General features: G+C 31.3%; 3 protein-coding genes and 1 long non-coding RNA gene across 4 annotated transcripts; 1 reads left to right on the plus strand and 3 right to left on the minus strand.

Moving 5' to 3' along the window:
- Positions 1-3,906: 3,906 nt before the first annotated feature.
- LOC107370902 (uncharacterized) lies at positions 3,907-5,357 on the plus strand. The gene is made up of 4 exons (XR_001570707.3): positions 3,907-4,209; positions 4,343-4,488; positions 4,552-4,746; positions 4,820-5,357. It is a non-coding gene; the product is annotated as an uncharacterized LOC107370902 (long non-coding RNA).
- Positions 5,358-5,849: 492 nt separating this feature from the next.
- LOC107370876 (mitochondrial carrier homolog 2) lies at positions 5,850-7,292 on the minus strand. Its single transcript, XM_015938837.3, has 2 exons — positions 6,884-7,292; positions 5,850-6,816 (listed from the first exon to the last, which is right to left on the minus strand). Exons 1-2 carry the CDS (start codon positions 7,220-7,222, stop codon positions 6,109-6,111), a joined length of 1,047 nt encoding a protein of 348 aa, XP_015794323.2. The 5' UTR covers positions 7,223-7,292; the 3' UTR covers positions 5,850-6,108.
- Positions 7,293-8,203: 911 nt separating this feature from the next.
- LOC112538481 (NPC intracellular cholesterol transporter 1-like) lies at positions 8,204-13,172 on the minus strand. The gene is made up of 5 exons (XM_089267075.1): positions 12,748-13,172; positions 11,997-12,677; positions 10,950-11,854; positions 10,197-10,508; positions 8,204-10,121 (listed from the first exon to the last, which is right to left on the minus strand). Exons 1-5 carry the CDS (start codon positions 12,974-12,976, stop codon positions 8,436-8,438), a joined length of 3,813 nt encoding a protein of 1,270 aa, XP_089123201.1. The 5' UTR covers positions 12,977-13,172; the 3' UTR covers positions 8,204-8,435.
- A 4,177-nt stretch (positions 13,173-17,349) lies between these two features.
- LOC112539772 (uncharacterized) lies at positions 17,350-19,071 on the minus strand. Its single transcript, XM_089266960.1, has 3 exons — positions 18,054-19,071; positions 17,880-17,994; positions 17,350-17,817 (listed from the first exon to the last, which is right to left on the minus strand). Exons 1-3 carry the CDS (start codon positions 18,232-18,234, stop codon positions 17,394-17,396), a joined length of 720 nt encoding a protein of 239 aa, XP_089123086.1. The 5' UTR covers positions 18,235-19,071; the 3' UTR covers positions 17,350-17,393.
- Positions 19,072-20,485: the final 1,414 nt, after the last annotated feature.

Consider the following 20,485-nt stretch of genomic DNA (forward strand, 5'->3'; position numbering starts at 1 on the left):
TATTGTTAAGTCAAAATTATGATGAATAAACTGGTTCAAGATGCACCTTTTACTTGCTTTTTTTTTGATTTTTTTACCCAAAAACATTGAATTATTTTCTTATTGAAATCATTTAAAAACAATAAATTTATCGGACTTAACCTGAAAGATTGAAGGAAAAAAATCAGCTCAAACTGAAAGACTTGACAGAAACAGAAATTTTTTCTTCAAAAATAAGGATATTTTCTGGTTGGACATTGAAAGTTACACCAGAAAATGAGTTTGATGAAAAAATCTGGTTCAAGTGCACAAAGGCATTTTCTCGAAAACTATCGATCATAGAAATTTCTGAATACCACTAATGGACTCGATTTTCATGCCGATACAAACCTAAGCAGTCCACTCTCTTAACTCGATTTTTCGCATTTACTCCTTGCTTTCAGAATTTTATAGATAATTTCAAGACTGTTAATGATACATTGTAACACTCGCAAGATGTTTAAAGTTATAAGTTTATTTAACTCTTGGTTATTAATTACAATAATAAACTGATTGTTCAATTTTAAAATGATGATCATCAAATAAATAAATGTTGATTTTCAATGAACAAGATTGGGTTAACATTTAATCCAATTATCCTTTAATGTTTACTCATTACACTTTGGTCACTTGTAGCTCTTTAATTTCCTTTGATAATTAGCTGGATCAAGGCAACAAATTGGTAATTTTGTTTACCTTAATTGCAAGATTAAGTTGAAAGTAAAATAATTAACTTGTCTGATGAGCAAAAATTTAATAGAAAAAGCTATTCAAGCAATTGATTAATTTTTCACAGCAAAAAAATGTCCAAAATTACTGATTCCATCTTTGAATTAGAGTCGAGACAAAAATGTTTTAAAAACTAATATCTTGTCAATCAAAAAGGTATTACAACTGCAACATGATTAGACCTGTAACTAATGTCTAATAAAAATACTAACAACTGAATGATAATCAAAGGAACATAAAGAGTTGCATGGAAATGAAACTCGATGGACTCATTGAAGTGACTCTTTTTGTTTTCATGTGACAAGTTTCATTGAAATAATAACCATTTCTGCAAGTCCAATGGTTATGATGATGGAAATGATGACAATGATGAAGGTTAAGGTGACTCGGAATCAGTGTAATAGCCAATATGATGGACAGTAAAAGGTTGAACCCTTTTAATGCCAAAAGTTGAGTAAATCATCGACCATTTGAGGATGTCCATAATAACGGATTGGAGCATAAGCACTTTCCAGTGAATAATAGTGTGTCCAAAGATTATCCCAGTCTTTGAGTTTAAAAACATAAGCAGTTAAACCAAAAGGTTTACCCTTCATTGAATAACCTCCTTTGGGTAAACCGTAAAACATACGTTTGGAATAATGATAAACATTGGGTTCATCGTTAAGGTAGGCTGGATGGTAACTGTAATAACCAGCGTAAAAGTCTTGACTTGTTGAGAGGCAGAAAAGGTTGACTAACATGAAAAGGTTGAGATAATTTAACTTCAATCCAATTTTAACATTGGCATCACTCACTGACAAACACATATCTTTGGTAGACACTGTAACTGAAACCAACTCATTGGCAGTAAAACGACATTAAAAGGTTCACAAATTGATTTATCAAATAACTTTACAAAGAAAACATTTCAACGAAAAAATAAGTCGAGAAATGGCCTGGATGTAAACACGGGAAAGTTGAAAGTTGGTCTTGGATGGATTAGCGAGAATTGATGACAAAAAATGGTTATCGGGTTTTAGGTTGAAACCTGTTCAGCGGGAGCCAACTTTCACCATTTTCATCTTTTTTTTCATCTTGATTCATCTTCTCTCAAGTTTCATCTCAACGATTAATATTAGACGTTTAATCTAATTAATTACAAGATTAAAGAATCAGGTCAAAGGTTGTCTAATGAGTCTTGTTCACTTTCTATTTCTCATCATCATCATTTCAACTGTTGTTATTACTTTAATGGGAAACCAGTTTTTTGTTTAAAATTTACCTTTTAAATGAGTTTACTTGTTACTTGGGTTAAATTTAACCATTTACATGTTATGATATGGTCATCCTATTTGGGTTCATCTTTATAATTGTAAGGTTATATTGTGTCTTATCACTATTACAACTTCAATTATATAACCAGTATTTTACCTGGTCATTATGATGATATAATAATTTTTGCTTAAACCGTTATTTCTTGCTTTCTATTTTCGTATAAATTACATCAACTGCTAACCTTTTGTTACTTTTATTGTAGTTAATGTTGCTGCTGTTTTCTTGATTGTTGCTTTGACCATTAAACCTTTCCATAATCATGATTAGGTAAAATTTGAATACAACGTTTTGAATCCATCAATTCATTAGCAGCTCTTGAAAGATGTACAATGCTCAGGAAATGTGATAAACAATGTCTTGAGTTTGGTTCAAAATTTAACATTTAAATTTGTGATCAATTTGGATTGTTGTTTGAAGGCATAAATGACTTTAAAACATCATTAAAATGATGCCAAATTGTTTCTTGCCAATTAGTAAATCGTCATCTTGATGGACTGAATTCAATTGACTCGACTCATCAGCTTTCATTGTCTTCGTTTCTGGTTAACATGTTTACATGATTAGACAAAGTCAAACCCCAAAAGCAAAAAAGAGATGAAAATTGGTGAAAAAAATGCTGACCCAATCGGAGAAGCGTTCAATTAACTCATTGATTAGCGTATAATGACAATGATTAAGATGATCAAATGCGCTTGTCAAAGAGTCTTTAAAATGGGCAAACAATTGAAATTTGAAAAGGCAACTTGATAGGTAAAAACAGTCGGTTAACCTTTGCCTGTCAACAGATTATGAAGAGACCCAAAACACCAACTAATCAGATTTATTTATATATAAATATATATGTTTATACTAATCAAAATGATTGATATGTTTAATTTGAAATCATTTTTCTTATTATTTATAATCATCTTTTGTTACCAAACAATATTAATCAACACAATTTACAGTCAAACATAATGGGTGAAAAAAAGGCTGAAGGTGATTGGGTTGAGGTAAAGAGGCAAGTGTTTACAATAAGCTGGATAAAAATGGCTGTAAAAATGACAAATGTTTGATGATCGAAACATTAAATGTTGAATCAACAATTGATCAATAATTGATCAACAATCGGCCAATAAGCAGGGATTGAGTGAAGAAAAGGTGGAAAAATTGAAATGAAATATTAGGAGCCGTAAAAAAAGATGAATGCTTTGAAGATGGAAAAGTTTCATGATTAAATGGTTTATTAGATTGTGATTATGATTGTTATTGTTGTTACTTTAATCGCAACAATTGGACAAATTGCTTTACTGGACAATAGGCTCTAATAGACCGGAATCATTGAAGTCAAATAATCAGCAAATAAAAAATAATCATCTACAGTAAATTGTTAATGTTAAATAATTTGTTTTGGTAAAGTCAATGTTGCCTTTTTTCAACGCTTCTTCAATTTCTCATCATTTACTGATTACTTAACTCTTGATTGTTCCAATGATTTTTTTTACCTTTTTTGCTACTTCACGTTGAACAGCTCTCATGATGATTGACCTTAACATGTTGATAGGATCAGAAATGGTAAGCAAAGGCTTATGTGTTATTGTAATACGATTGTTTGTTTATTGACTGTTGAGTGTCTTTACTCAATCACTTGGTTCATTTTTGATTGTTTTTCATTCTTGGTCAATATTATTCTCATCATTTTGTAAGTTCAAGGTTAATTAACATTGATTTTCTTCTCAACTTTCATTAATCTGTTAACTGAACCGTAATCAAGTCCAATGAACTTGATACAATTGTTTCTCTGTTTAAGTTGCCCGCGTCAAATCGTTGTTCAATTACTATTGGTTAAAGAGAGATCGTCTGTTGAGCGCCTTTCAATGTGTGCTTTGTTAATCACAATTTACTGTTAATGTTTAACATTTATTTAGGTGATTTTAATTTTTTCTTGAATTCTGTTTATTGTCATCTTGAGAAAAATGTTTAATCAATTGATCAACAATTTAAATGTAAGCTTGTGTGATCATTTCTTTGTTTACATGAAAGATTTGACTTGTTTGTCATCATCAATCATCAACACCAAATCAATCCATCAGCTGCCAATTTCTTAATACAGTGATTAACCTTTACTTTGGCAATAATTAATTGTTACCTTAAAGCTCAAAAATGGTAAGATATTAATTGGATTAATCATATTGTATGGTCAACAAACTTGTTAACAGTTAACCGTTAACGTTGACCTTTAGCTTTGTGAAAGCCAGCTGCTTAATAAGCCATTGATTAATCTTTCTTGTATTACTAGGGTCAGGTTGTATCATTGAAAGTTGATTTGATTCACTTGAACGTTTAGAACTGGACTCAATGCTTAACCGTTACAGGTTAATTATCAATGGACGATTGACATGTATAAATGTATCAGCTAAGTGAATGTCAACTGGACCTTAAAAAGTAAGTAAATGCAATTTTTGCTGCTTATGATTTTAAAAGTGAAATTTCTGACCTTTTTTTCAGGCCTAAAGATCACATATGAAGTGGACTTTTTTCATGGTCAAATGCTTGCTAATGCAAATTTGTTGACAGAGTCACTAAAATGGCAATTAAACAAACGTATAAATACTCTGGTCGCAATCTTGGTATTGTTTAGTTTGTTTCAAGTTTGTAGTTAGCATTACAATTTAAAAATCAAAAATGGACAAACATTATCAGGTGAGTTGATTTTATTTTAAAAATTGTCTCTCATTCATTTTAAAATGTTTTTTCTTCTTGTTTTGCTCGTCAGTTTCTGTTGGTTTTGGTGGCACTTATGGCTTTAATTCAACTTTCAACTCAGTATCTTTACCATTCCTTTTATCCTTATTATTTCCCTGATTTTGGTGGATATGGATTTGGTTATGGATTCCGAGCTTTTAATGGGAGAAGATAATTGGTTCACTTATCATCATCATCACCCCTTAACCACTAACACCTCCAATAACAATATTGAATTGTTACTTCTTACATTCAACATCTTGAAAAAGCTTTAAATGATATGTTTATGTGTTTGTTCATCAGCTCAACATGCTATCAATCAAATAATGATTCTTCCGTTTGTGAAAATGATGTTAATATTGTTGTTACTGGTGATAATAATAGTGATGATAATGGCAATCTTGGAATAATTTATCAACAATTTTTCAACACAATTCACCTATTAAGCTTGATTTTCATGGATTTAATATTTATGTCTTCCATTTTTCTTCTACATCGAGTAGGAAGAAAGGTTCATGCTGTAATAAAATTATGTTAATCCAGTCAATAAAGATTGATTCTAATTGTAATCATGAAGTAAATCTTTTCCGTTGTTTCATAACATTAAATGCTAAACTTTCAAAGTTTGAGCTAATTTGAAATCAGATCAATGAAAATTTAAATTGGATCAACCTCGTTTCTATTGTAACCTTTCATTGTTCACAAAAGTATCAAATGTCTAATAGCCACAAGTGAAGGGTTAAAATTAAATTGATTGAAGATTTATCCTTTTGAACGGCATTATAAAGACGCGTATCAATAAAATGAATTGTTGCTTCATATCTTGTAACACAAAGAGTATTCTGACAATAATGAAACGATCATACTTTCATTAAACAATCTAGTCTCATTAATGGGTTTGTATTATTTAATGTGATCTCTTAAACGATTTTTAATTGGCGATTGAAAATTTTCATCTTATAATATTTACCAATTTGAACTAAATATCGTGATAAATAATATTGATTCATACAATCATGCAATAAAAATTTGTCAAGTTGTATTGTAATAGGCAGACGATCTTAATTTTCATTAAAACATTTTAATCTTATTAATAGATTGTGTATTTGATACAGCTTTCAATTGGTGAAAGTTGCGTACAGTAATACATTTCGCTCAGTAAGGCTAATTATTTTTATTTGCATCTTATCTATTGTGCACTCAGTAACTTATGTAACACATGATGAATCATTTTTTTTTCATTCTGAGATCGATAAACAAATGTGGCAATTGACAAGCTTAATGAATCTACACATAAAGTGGGGTAGATGATATATTTTACTACCAACTCTTTTTCAACGAACCATAACTTGAAAATCCATCTGGTCTAGGCGGTGTTCCTGAAGGTGGTAAGGTTTGAAATCTCCAGATGATTGAAGAACCTCTTTTAAGGTTACCCATGGAACTAAGATGATTCCAGCATTCGGTCCAACTGATGAATTCGGGTTCAAGATTGGCAGCTTGGATAGACTTACAGCCATTAACAGCCATGACAGTAGAAACCAGATTGAATGGATAAAGAACAGCAGGGACTATGAAGTTAACGATTGTAGTAAGGATAGAGCTATACTCGGGTGTATTACAATAAGGCTTAATAAGAAGAATGATGATGCTTTTAGTTACCACAAGACACGAAAGTTCACCAATCAATCTAGGTACAAAACCAGAATAAAACCCAAGTAATCCTTCATTATTAACAATATCTTTGATTGCAGAGAAAGGAAAATCATAAACTGTTTCTTTGCCAACAAAAGATGCGAAATTGCGAATCAACAGAACATGGAAAGGATAAGATGCTACTAGTGCACCAGTTATACACAGTCCATCTCTGGCAACAACTCTAGTTAGCTCGTCAAAGCTACTTGAAAAGTCAATGGGAACATTTTGTCTTCGTCCATCTTTATGCAGTTTTATAATTAAATTGGGTGCTGGTTGATATTCAGTAGTAGTCACCTCGGCACTATCCTCGGATAAATCTGGAGTGGTAATCTGTCAATAATGGAAAAACACTTTTAGTTGAGAAATATTGATGAAGGATTGCAAAAAAATACATTACCTGCAAGTAAGGACAGTATTTACCAACGTTTTTTTCAATATAATTGTAAGTATATCTGTAACTGAAATAATCGATGACATTGTAGGGGAGACCTCTAAATATTCCTGTGACCCCTTCGTGTCTGAAAACAAAGCCAAGGTAAGATAATGCACCGGGAAGTCCAATTTTAGGTCGTCCAAAAATGTTACGAGTTGGAAAAGATGGTAAAGGTTCATATCCAATTTGAATGAGAGTCTTGGCTAAATCAAACGGATGTTTTACTACACAGATGACAAGTTTAGCAACATCGTTGTGAGCCTCAAATGACAACTCATGTTCGTTTTGATTTTGATCAGCCATTTTAAAATTCAATGAAGTAAAACTAATGTAAGTTAATTATTTGTTGCCGTTACTTCACTGTTTGAAGAAAAAATTATTTCCTGAAATTAACTACATTAGATGAAAATGCAAATAATTCCAGACTCTGGAATCCAGAGATTTACATTTCATTTCAAGTGGCGACATCTCGTGGTATCTATGAAATGTAAATCTAGCATTAATAAGGAAACCGGCAATTTTGAGCATAAATTCACTAAAAAAATTTCAAGTCGACATAAATCATATTGTTTGGTTACAATTTATCAAAATTAATTGCAAGATGAAAGTGATACATGATAAACATTAGGTCAAGAATTTACTTCTTGTACAAGCACAACGTCAGCTTAACCTGATATGGAACTATAAATGGCTGGCTTAAGCAGCTCAGTTGGTATTTCATCATTATCATCATTTTGTTCTGATTCATTGTTTTAGTGTTGCTTTTTAATCTATGTTAGGTGCAATTAAAAATCCTTTCATGTTACTATCAGCATAATTTTTAGATTAAGCTGATCATAAAATAGAGCTGAAAACACTGATAACAAGAATGGGATTATTTAGGGGCTTTCCCATCAAAGTTTTTTAATAGTGATACTAAGTACATGTAAGTACTTATTAGTTAAATTAAGTCAATTTTAATTAAAAACAATTTTTTGCCTAATTTTAGAGCGCCATCTCCAAGATAAAAAATTAATTTCAAACACAATCAAAAATCACTTTTATTTAAATAAAATAATAAACCAATTTTTCATTCACATAACTGCGCGTGTCTTTTTGCTTAGTTAGATAAGTTTGATGGAAATAGTAAAGCTTGGTTTTGATCAAACATATGATCAAAAAACCAAGCTTTACTAAGAAAATCAACTATTTTGTGTTGATGGGAAAGCTCTTTAATAGTAATAAATGATTACATTTTCAGCATTTGATTTCAAAGAGTAAAGGAAGATCTTCCTTTACTCTTTGTTTGATTTTGAATGAAAGATACTGATTTGTTTAGTTTATTTGAGTAACTAAATATTTCTAATTCTCATATTTCCGATGGCGAATAGTTTTTATGCTATTGGTTATTTGATTCTGGGACAATGAAATTCTTAATTTGTCTATGCTCAATGGAAGTAAAAAAAGATATTATAATCAAGAGCATATTATAATCACACCAGTTGAAAATATGTTTAATTCAATAAAAAAATCATGATTAAATTTCATTTGGAAATGAACTGCTCAGCTTTGGTTTACCTCCAAATACACTCAACAGTACTGGTAGTAAAACAAGACCATGAAGTGCTCCAATAATAACGATACCGAAATACATTCGAAAATAAAATACAACGAAAATTTGTGATGTTGCCCAAGCTAATACCACAACACCTGCAAATTTAGTCAATGTGATTCCAGATAAAACAGATGAACCCATTGTAGCCAATGCTTCTTGTGATCGTTTAACACGACTTGCTTCATTACTCATTAGGTAAGCATGAGTTATATGAGAACAAAATTCAACCGAAATACCAGAAGCCATAACGAGATTGCCCAAAGATAAGGCATTCAGTGAAATGTCCCACCAATACATCATTCCCATAAGATTGATTACGATACATATAATGGTGAAAACGACAATAAGTGATGCTCGGATATCAAATCCGTATAAAACAAAGGATACCAAGAAAATAGCTGTAATTGATAAGACAAGACTTCTGATGGAATCACCATAAATAGTAAGGTATTGCTCGTAATAAACGTAGACAATAGAATATGGAAATACTTTAACTTCTTCGCCTGGCTTTAGAGCAGTTGATATTGCTCGTTCAATATTTGATGCTAAGAAACGAGCTCTTTTCATTGCTTCGATAAAATCACTTGATTTGACTAGAGGTGAATGATAGGAACTATAATGACTAGCCAATACATTATTATTTTCATCTAATTTTACAGACGATCCATAAGCAGCACGGCCAGCTTTAGGGCAAGACGTAGTTGGTATATCTGATAGATAATCAGGTAGAAACTTGTAAAATTGAGTAGACTTTATCATTTCATCATCGCCTTCAATCTGACATTTCTTGCATTCATGGTTTCGGTTAATATCTGTTAATGTAGATGGACAGAAGCGATTTGTATCATTTTTGAAAAGTCGGCAACAAGATGATGTTACAGCCCAATCGAAGTAATCATCAAGCCATGAGGCAGGAGAGTCAACAATGTAACTAGATTCGGGTTCGTGAGATGCTTGACTGATTTGATTAAAAAGAGAATTTTCGCTACAGTAACTGGTTCCACATATAACTTGTTGATGAAATTTATCAGAATAATCAAATTTGCCACCAACAACAAAATAAACAGGAGGTCCGACACGTAAATCATTTTTCTGGGCTTTGAAATATTTAAGGACGTAAGAATCATGAGGCATTGATAGTTCTTGGTCCAAACCAATTTCAATTTTGTTTACGACAGCAATAGAAGAGCAAACCCAAAGAGTAAAACCAATGGATATAAATAAACGAACTTTGTCTTTCATGAGGAATGGTGCATAATGATCTCTAAAATTTTTGTGAAGTAATCCAACTTCAATATCATCAATTGGATCAGGATCGTTGGCTTTAGATGATTTGAAGCAACATAGAATATCAAATCTAGATGATTTTTGTCTCTCCAAATCAAGATATAAAACAGCAATGAAGACACTCATTTGTAGTAAAAAGCCGATTAGAAGAGCTAAAGCAGCATTCAATGCAAACATTCTGATAGCGGGCACAGTTGATAAAGCTCCGATAAAGAAACATGTAACTTCGCAGGAAAAAGCCATAAGAATAGATGGTCCACATTTTCCCAAAACCTTAGCTACTTGATCTTCAGAAGACTCATTTTGTTTAGGATTATAACGCTATCAATGAAAAAAGAAAGGAAAAATAAATTTTCATTAATTTTTGATTAATTTTGATTTTTGAATAATTTTTACCTGTAAGTGTTGAGCAAGAATGAAAATATTATCTACTCCAACAGCCAAAACCAAAAAGGGAATAACCTCTACAATGATAAGGGTTAAATTAAACCCTAGAAGAATCATCAAACCAATAGATGATATAACGCTGGCAATAACGATTGTTATACCGATGAGACCCAAACTAATTTTTGAGTGAACAAAAAAATCACTTTTTCGAGAGATTCTACCCAAAGTCAAAGATACATAAGCAAACATTATCAGGTAACTCGCAATGATAAGTAATACATCGTGTAAGCTTTGACGATTGATTTCATCTTGCACTGATCTCTTTTTGGAAGCATTGGAAAAAAATAAATGGATTATTATTAAATAATATGTAACATTTAAAAATTAAGTGCTTAAATTGAGAAAGAGAAATGGTCAAAATTATTCTCCTCGTTCTTTATTCTGTCTAATTCCCTGTCTTGACAAATACATTTCTTATTCTTAACAACGTTCAGAAGGGCAAAACAAACTCTTTGTTTCAACAAATGGATTATTGAGTGGAGTTTAAATTTAGACCCCAATGTGGTAACTTGAAAATGACTGGAACTAGTGCTTGGTTAATTGAACTTAGTACTTAATGATTATTATTATTAAACTAAGTTTAGGCAATTTAGTGGAAATTATTGTCGACCAAATGATTATTATTAATAAATGTTATAAAATGGCCAAAATTGTTACAAACAATATGAATAAATGAAGTCTTGAAAATGGAGAATCGCTTACCTCTGAAAAATAAGCAATATCAAAATCAGGAAATCTAGTATGATTGAATGAATGCAAGTAATCCAAAAACACTTGTTCCCACGCTTCTGCTTTTTTATTTTGACTCTTATCGGCATGATTATTGATCAAAATTGTAATCACAAGTGATGTTGCCTGAGTATAAGCATCAGCAGCATCTTTTTGGGAATCAGCGATATTGAAACCTCCTAGTGCAACTTTAGGTAAAGCTGGGCCTCCATATTCACCCAAACAAGGATAGTGAAATGGCTTCAAATTATCATCAGGAGCAAATGGGTTACCAAGACAAGAAATAATGTGATCAAGATAAGAATAGTTTGTAACAGGATCATCTTCGAGCCGAGTAACGTTAGTTTGGAACCAACCAATGACACTTTGAACAGCACATTTACCATTGGCTAGAGGACTAAAGCAGATATCAGTCAATTCAACTGTTTGACCATCTAAAACGGCTTTAAGTGATGTTAGTTCTCTCTGCAGTTCAAGAGTCTTCAATAAAAATTCCTTGTCAAATATTGGGTTGAATAAATAATTCTTGTCATTTGCATAATAATCGAAGTTAGGTTCATTCGTTGTTTTCTTGATAATCAATTGATTAACTCGATAAAATGGTCCGAAATTTGTATCGAAAAACAATTTATCTTGACGAGCATGACTTTCGGGTGAACTCCACAATTCAACTGGATCTGAAGTTATTCTGGAAGAAATGTTAGCAAATTCAAAACCTGTTATTAAAATCGAAACAGCTCCAATAATTATGGTCAAAGTGGGTCTAGATGTAACGATGTATCCCCATTGCCTGAAACTATGTTCAAGAAACTTTTCTAATCTTGAGCCAATTCCTTTATTGGACACTGTTGATGATTTCAAGTTAACCATGGTTTCATCTGAAATTAATTGCATAATTAGAATAAAGTTCTTTGAGTAAGATTATGATAGTGTATTGAAATAGAGAGGTTAGGGAATAGTGTTCAGAATGATTTTGATTCAACTGATTGGGTTAAAGTAAATTATTAGAAGGCACTTTACCTTTGATAAAATTTGTTTTTCGTTGATAATAAGTGTAATAAATAGTAAATGCTGTCGTTGTAATTATGAACACGCAGGACATTACTATGGTCATACCATCTGTGCCCAAAATGCAAAATCTTTCATGAGCTTCGGGTCGAGGTAAAGGTTTACAAACAGTTGGACAATCTGAACATGAGCAGGCAGTTTTATTAGGAACTCCAGGACGCTCAAAACATTGAGTTGATGAAAGCTGAAGGGGTGAGATTGATGTTGCAACTGAATCAGGAAAATAATGAAAATTTATCCCGAATGGCGAAGAATCATTCATTCCAATAGATTCAAGAAGTCGATGAGCATTACATTGATCACCCCATTGGTCGCACATTAATTGGACTGGTTTAAAATTAGCGCCTGGCGCCAAGACATTTACACATGAATTAAACAAGGTTTGAGCAAATTCCTCCTCAATTGCGTATGAGATCCAAGAGACTTGTTGCTTTTCAGGATATTTTTCCGATGGTTTGGCCTCATCAAGTCTTAAAAATTCCGACTGTTTGGGTGAACATGTCATGTGACACAAAAAATTGGCAAAATTGTAGAAACATGATGGACAACGACCCAGCATCCCTCTTGGCAGAGCCAATTGGTCTATTAAAATATCGATTTGTTCCTGATCACAACATAGGGTTGGATTATTCACTACAGAGACGAAGGAGAGAATAAAATATCAAAGGATTTATTCAGGACAATTGAAGTAAAGTCAATTTACCTTGATCAAGATATGGGCAGATCTCGTGAAGCGAGTGTAAAGTAGCCTCGTTGGTGATGAACTGAGGAGCACCATTGTATACACATGGGATTTTGAGAGATAACATAAACTTGTTTTGAATATCATCACACGTTGATCTGAAGATACAATCACAATACACATAATTATTCAATGAGATAAGCAAAAGGTGAAGCACTGTCAAAATTAAATAATTTATCAATGTAGACATGTTGAAGGTTACTGATTATTCAGTTGGGCTCTAAATGTACTTTCTATTGACCAACTTGATATATAAGGAGTTGTAAACAGTTACTTATTGTAAGAAATTCACTAAAACTAGATGTATCAAGGGTGGCATGAAATATTAAGATATGATTCCAATATAGCAGCTTCAAGTGAATACGCATAATGGAAAAAGATATAGTGAAAGAATCGAGTCAACAGATCTAAAAGTGTCAAATTATAAATTAAAAGTGAAGCTGACTCACAAACTATAATAGCATAGACTATCCTCTTTGTTAAAGTATAAAAAAAGTAAGATGAAACTGTGCGTGAAAATTGTTACTAATATTTTGAACTTTTTTAAAAGATAACAATGAAAGATAAAAACTCTGAATAAGTGACATTAAAAGGTAAAGGCTTGACAAAATGGACAAGTTTAAACTAAGGTGAAGTTCAACTGTAGTCATGGATTTGGAGACAAATATTTGGATAAGAATTTAATTACATTTTCAATATACAATGTTGTCAATAATAGGATTTGCAGAATTCAAACACAATTAAATTGATCAAATCGAAGTACAAACAACAACCATTATTTAATTAAAGCTGTTTTGAAGCGCAAAACATCTCATCACAATAACAGGTGCCACAGATGAATTGAGAATAAGAATCACTAAAAAAACTTAATAACAAATATTTCTTGATATGATGAATGTAGATTACAGTCTCTGAAAATTGAATTAGCACAAAGGGTAAACTCATTCTATTGCGAGCCACTGTAATTTACAGTGATCAGAACAATGAATTGGCTTATTTTTTCTTTACATTAGATGTCTGTACTCCAAAAAAGCGAAATATACGAGGTTTTTGTATAGCTATTTTGCCACTCAATCCTAAGAGCAAAACATTTCATTACATCAACAAGTGACACAATTGAAAAGTAATTAAAAAAACTGAATAGCATTCGATGCATGAGCCTTTTCATTGTGAAAATGTAAAAACTGAATTGAAACTTACCATTGTTTAATTAAATTCAGATAGTAATCACAGATGAGAAAGTGAAGTATTTTCCCGACAGCAAAATCTTTTGCCAATCTAATCACAATCGGCAATTCAATGGAATGAGAATGAGACTCTAATTCATTTTGATTTAACTGATCACAAACCCACAAGGTATTGAAAGGTTATTAAACAAGTTGAAGCTTTTTTGTATTTATCACAATTTATTGATTCAAAAGTGAGAATGTTTTATTTATTGTTTACATTAGTGTCAATTTTCGGGTCCATTGAAGGTAAAAGATTAACAAAATTGACATATTTTACCGTAAAGACCACGAGGGCCATCAGGTTATTATCGCTGGCAAGGATAAATTGTACCAATGATGTACTTTTTGCCATGCATTTTGCTTCCATCGAGTTAAAATTTTTTACCATGTTTTTGCACTCGTTTATTTATCAGTCTCATAATATGAGTATTACTAGTTTTACGCTCAAAACGCCTTTATTAAACAGTAGTCCATCTTGACAATAAAGTTTCAGTAGTCAGTGTGTAAATTAGTTGATATTAATAAGGGTAGAAGACACCTCAAACTCAGTAAATTGATTGCTGAATATCAACTAGTAATGTGGGTGTTTAAATTTGTTGACTAAATTGATGAGATGATCATGGTAAAATATGATTGTTAGTTCTAAAGGCTGTTTCATAAGTAGAGAGACAAGGTTTAAAGTTAAATATCTCCGTAAATATTAATCGTATTTTGTTCATATTGGTTCATATTTATACATGATTTTATTGGCCATTTTTTAAGACATTCAAAGTGTCGATCAGATAAATTTTTTAATTGCTCAAACGGATGAATTGAACAAAAATGAAAAACATTAGGGGCTTATTGTAATTGTCTGGTAAATTGTACATAAACAAGTTGAATAAACTGAGAAGTTAATTTAAACGAAATTGAGTCTTTATAAGGTTCTTTGGTTTGAACATTGTATTTGTTCAATCGTTGTTTCAAACAGTTTACTGGTTGAATTGTGGGAAAATAATTGAAGTGACAAAACAATTATATCGTTTCAATAAAAGCTAAAAAGGGTTTAATTCCAAGTTGAAGCTTAGTTTTTTTTTTCAAATGGTTAACTGTTGCTATTCTTGATATTGAAATGTTCAACTTACTAGTTTCGATCACTTTTTACATTTCAATTGTTCACCAATCTTATGCAGTAGCTGGTGAATCATCAGTGATGATGAAGCAGATCCTTCATCGATTGACTCAACTAATCCTGACTTTGATGAAGAACAAGCATTTCTCCAGCTTTTCGGAAGCAAATGATGAACCAGATGAAGCAGCAACTTGCGGAGGAACAAGCATTTCTCAGTGGACTGGTAAGACGGATTCAGATGAAGCAGCGAACTGTGGACGACTCAGAGTCTCGAGGGTTTGAATACGAGGTTCACTATATGATAACAACCGATGCTTAAATCCTCCAAAATTTTCGAATCATCAATCCTTATGCAAGAGAATCTCGAAAAAATCTTAAATCAGTTGCATGGCCTAGTCAATTCATGCTCAAATTGGTTGATGAACTCACCAGACGGACACATAAAGCCGTGGATAAATGGCCATCCACCAAATGACACTTCGAACTCAGTTGCTTTCTTATTGGCCAACTTGGGTTTAGATGTTTGGTTGATTAAAATCTTATTCAACTAATCACACACATCTTGATCCTGAAGCTAGCAAACCGTGTTTATAAAATAAGTAAAATTCAACACCATCAATCCTTCTTTCAGATCCTGAGTTTTGGAATTTCACTTTCTATGAAATTGCAATTTAATATGTTACAGCGACAGTTGAACACATCAAGAAGGTAACTGGATTTGGTGAGTATGCCTCAAGATGCAGAATATGAACGTTTTCAGAAACTTCGATTAACTTTGGATAATTTTGTTAAAATATTTGATGCTTCTTTTGTAGCTGAAAATGAAGTTTTCCTTAAAATTAAATTCCAGTAAATTTTATCATTTTTGCTCAACACGCGTCTCAACCAGATGAATAAGAAAGTTATATCAATAAACTGAACAAAAATGAAAAACATTAGCGACTTATTGTAAATGTCTGTACATTAACAAATTGAATGAACTGAGGGGTTAATTCAAACAAATTTGAGTCTTTATAAGGTTTTTTCGTTTAAACATTTTATTTGTTCAATTGTTGTTTACGAACAGTTTACTGTTTACATTGTGCGGTTGAACAGTTATACTCTTTCAAGGCTGCAAGAATTTAATTCCAAGTCGCAGCTTAGTATTTTTCAAGTTATTGAATTGATAAACAAACTTTTTCTGAACTAATCGGATTCTTTGGAAATAAAGTTCCTTTACAAACTATTCTCTGTAATTTCTGAAACCATATAATTCAATTCAATATCAACACTGCTTATTTCAATGTTGAATTCATAGAGGCAAGATGGAATACAAACCAAATTTACGGTAATAAACAAAGTCGAGGTGAAATCGTTTATTAATCAAAGTAACTGAACAATTTGAGACAAAAAAATTGAAGTTTATCAATTAGTTGAACAACAAAACAAAAAAATTTGAATACTAATTTAAATTTATTATTTTATTTTTGACCCTCCTTGACGAAAGGTGAGTGTGATTCACTTAGCTGAGTCGTTGCATATTCTTTATCAACTTCTTATTCGTTATATTTAGTAATTGATTCATTGAATTTATATTGATTACTGTTTATCAACATTGATACTTCTGCTTTTTCAAAAGGCTCAGTTTGTTTTCGTATAAAATCAGGTTTTTACTTTGAAATGATGTTCAAAATCACGAATCACTTTGATTTTGGTTCCTGTCTTTTCTTGAGTAATGAGTGTTACGATCTTGTTTTTTTCATCGCAAAACAAGGGCTCTTCTTTCAACCAGTTCTTTGAATTTCCATATTCCTTTATAAAATTCATAAATTAACGAAGATCTGTGATCAAGTGAATAAAACTTACCTCATAATTTAATTTAGAGTGCAATGTGAAATGAATCTCTAGTCTAGATGATTCCTTTCATCCTTGTTGATAACCTGTTTTCATGAGAGGCTGATAGAGAAATAAATCAATAAAGTTTGTATGAAAGTTTTTGACTAAAAATTACCTTCATTCAATCTGGTTAAATTATACCAAATTAGCTTAGAACTAATTTGAAACTTTTCTTTGACACCTTCATTCCTATGCTTCGTCATAGCAACTCTACAACCTCTTCATTAAATTAAAGTTGGCAAGAAAGTTATGTTGATTCAATTGAAGTTGGACTAATTTGTTTACAAATGCATTTTAATTGTAAAGAAAAGATTTAATAAAATTCAAAAATGAAAACATTTCTATTAGCATTTTGTTTTCAGAGTTTTTTTTGCAAATTTTTACTTTATAAATCAGTTGCCCAAATCAACCAATTTAACCGAAACTGAATCAACGAGAGATCGGGACTGAAACAGTTTGAGGTCCAATGCAAATTTAGAAAATATTATGATGTTGATTAATATTGAAAATATCAAGAAAAATGTGAAGGTTAAGCTTGATTTTGGCTTTTCTGAGCAATCAAAGTGTCTATCATTTTCAATCGTAACATCAACAATAGCAAATTCAATATCGGAATGATTAAATTGACTTCCATTCAAAATGGAATAAGATTTTCGTATTTCTTTCAAAGCAACTTCTGCCAATAGTTTAGTCAAACTTTGATTTGCATTGTTGAACAGCAAACACTTCAAACCATTTTCATTTTCATCTGGTAATGAATCTCCATCAGCAATTCCAAGGCATAAATAATGTTCAGTTTTACAAGTTATAACGTAACTGAAAGATGATAAGTTTCCATGAAATTAGGAGATTTATTTTTACGATTAATATTAACTGACCTTAGATTGGCTTTAGAAGCTTGAAGACGTAAACATTCATCGATAGTCGATGTATAAATTTGACCAGATGCAGTTGATTTAATGTTGAATTTATGTGAAGCTCCTTTCTTAGTTTCTATGCGAAAAACATTTCATTAATTGATCAAATCAATGATCTGATTTCAAGAAACTTACCAAAGTAGGCAACAAATGAATCGACAATTTCAACCTTTGCCACCATATGTGAGTTTAGGAAGTTCATTTTGATCCAATTTATTCTTAAAAATGACACATTCAGTTTATCAACGAGCAAACTTCGGATTGCATCTTTGATACGATGGATATCGGTATGCAATTTGTGCATTGCGTCTGACATCAAATGATCTGTTTATTGTAATGAAAAATATACTTTTATTAGTGGCTAAAAAATAGTGATTAAATATAACATTTTTACTTAATAATGAAATCTCTAAATTGAGAATAACTTTATCTTTTCTGTCTTTGAAACATTGATGATATGAATTGATCAAGTGATGAAACTCGTCTAAATAATCCGAAGTTTCAATCAAACATATCACTCTGACTTCAACGAGTTTGAAATTGGACGAGATCTAAATGGAAAAAGGACATTTTGATTTTGCAATTCATTTCAATTTGAATCTTATCGTACATCATTTGGGGCAGCTTTTGAATAAAGATCCATTTGAACACAGAAATCTTCGAGTCTTCCACCATTCACTGAAAATCTCGACTTAAGTTGAAAAATTTTTTTTACAAAAACGGAAAATCTTCTTGATTCTGAATAAAACGAGACTTACAGCATAATATGACTCTGAATAAGTTTTTACTGCCAAATCATACTGACCATTACCAATTGTTACATTGTATTCAGCCTCAACCCTTAACTTCATACTGTATGCGGCAACCTAATTAATGGTTATAAAAAAATAATGCTTTTGTGGGTTGAATTGATGAATGAAACTTTTGCTGAACTCACCAGATTCCTTGGTAAATAAAGTTCCTTTAGAAACTCTTTTCTGTAAATTTCTGAAACTAAATAATTTAATTCATTATCAACACTGCTTGATTCAATGGTGCATTCATTGAGACCAGATGGAATGTATTTCAAACCAAATTTACGGTCATAAACAAATTCGAGGTGAAATCGTTTATTAATGATCTCGATCGCAGTAACTGAATCCAATGATGTTATAGCAAGCTGTAAACAATTTGATAGTAAAGATATTGAAGTTTATCAATCAGTTAAATATCAGAATAAAAAATTTTAAATACTAATTTAAATTCAAATTTGAATTAATTTTTTTATTTCTGACGAAAGGTGAGCGTAATTCACTTACCTGAGTTGTTTCATATTCTCTAGCAACTTCTGATTCGTTATATTTAGTAATTGATTCATTGAATTTGTATTGATTACTTTTTGTCAACATTGATACTTCTGCTTTTTCAAAAGTTTCAGTTTGTTTTATGTATAAAATCAGGTTTACAGATTCATTTCTTTGATCAACAAGAAGACGGTTTTTACTATCACGTATCTTAATGTATTTAATCCGACCGTAATCTGCAGTTTAGGGAAAGAATTATTATTTCACCAAATTTTTTTTTCATAAACAAACCTCGAAAACCAGGCTTCAGATACAAAAAACCGCAAGGATAAGTTACCCTTTGTGGCCAATCCCAATGTTCACTATACACCTTGTTTACACCAGTTTCACACAATAGCATACGATAAGGTCCCAACAGCAGTGTGGCTTTCACAATCTGAGTTATATCTGAAGTTAATCCCGTCAAAATTTTATCCAACAAATCAGTATTTCGTCCGCACTCATTTTCTAATCAGTTTAATAATTATATTACAAACAATAATTGTAATTTTTCATTAAATGCGCTAAATTGTTTGGTTACTCACGAATACAGATCAATGAAATGTTTTTCCTTTTAAAATCGCGAAACACTTTTATTTCAACTCTTTCATGTTCTTGATTTATTAATGTAACTATACTGTTTTTTTCATCACCGAATATCGACTCTTCTATCAACCAATTCATTGAAATTCCATATTCCTTTATAGAAATAATCATTTTGTAAATAATTCAAGTCAGTAATCAAGTGAATAAAACTTACCTCATATTTTAAATTTCCTTTCAATAAAAAATTTGTTCCCAATCGAGATAAATCCTTGTAACCTTGCTGATAACCTGTTTTCATGAGAGATTAACGGACAAATGAATCAATCTAATATATTAATGAAAGTTTCTGACTAAATTTACCTTCATTCAATCTGTTTGAGTTATAATATATCATAAATATCAACACAAAGTTTTTACTTGGGAGCATTTTTCACGTAAAGTTTCAATTCAAAACAATTGATTTATTGACACTTTTGGTTCTAATCTTAAAAAATAAAACGTAATGAACTAATTTTTATCAACTCACAACTTATTGTCAGAATATGTAACTTTTCTTTATTACGCCTTCAATTCTCATGCTCCACCATGCAGTTATCTATCGTCTAAATGCATAAAAAAGCTCCATCTAACGTTAGTCATAATTATAATAGTCTTAATTTTAGTGCAAAATGAAAAAACAAGTTCATCCTCAAAGGGAAT

The sequence above is a fragment of the Tetranychus urticae genome, chromosome 2 (assembly GCF_039701765.1).
Source record: "Tetranychus urticae isolate SD_2017Ah chromosome 2, NJAU_TeUrti_SD_1.0, whole genome shotgun sequence".
NCBI lineage: Eukaryota > Metazoa > Arthropoda > Arachnida > Trombidiformes > Tetranychidae > Tetranychus > Tetranychus urticae.

What these genes read in the sequence shown, in the direction of transcription:
- LOC107370876 (XM_015938837.3), bottom strand. Translation starts at nt 7,222, where the DNA reads ATGGCTGATCAAAATCAAAACGAACATGAGTTGTCATTTGAGGCTCAC. An exon ending in AATACTGTCCTTACTTGCAG is followed by an intron (nt 6,817 to 6,883) that starts GTAATGTATTTT and finishes CATTATTGACAG; the next exon opens with ATTACCACTCCAGATTTATC.
- LOC112538481 (XM_089267075.1), bottom strand. Translation starts at nt 12,976, where the DNA reads ATGTCTACATTGATAAATTATTTAATTTTGACAGTGCTTCACCTTTTG. An exon ending in AAAAACAAATTTTATCAAAG is followed by an intron (nt 11,855 to 11,996) that starts GTAAAGTGCCTT and finishes AATTAATTTCAG; the next exon opens with ATGAAACCATGGTTAACTTG. An exon ending in TTCTTGCTCAACACTTACAG is followed by an intron (nt 10,122 to 10,196) that starts GTAAAAATTATT and finishes TTTCATTGATAG; the next exon opens with CGTTATAATCCTAAACAAAA.
- LOC112539772 (XM_089266960.1), bottom strand. Translation starts at nt 18,234, where the DNA reads ATGTCAGACGCAATGCACAAATTGCATACCGATATCCATCGTATCAAA. An exon ending in TTCATTTGTTGCCTACTTTG is followed by an intron (nt 17,995 to 18,053) that starts GTAAGTTTCTTG and finishes TTTTTCGCATAG; the next exon opens with AAACTAAGAAAGGAGCTTCA. An exon ending in GCTTCTAAAGCCAATCTAAG is followed by an intron (nt 17,818 to 17,879) that starts GTCAGTTAATAT and finishes ATCATCTTTCAG; the next exon opens with TTACGTTATAACTTGTAAAA.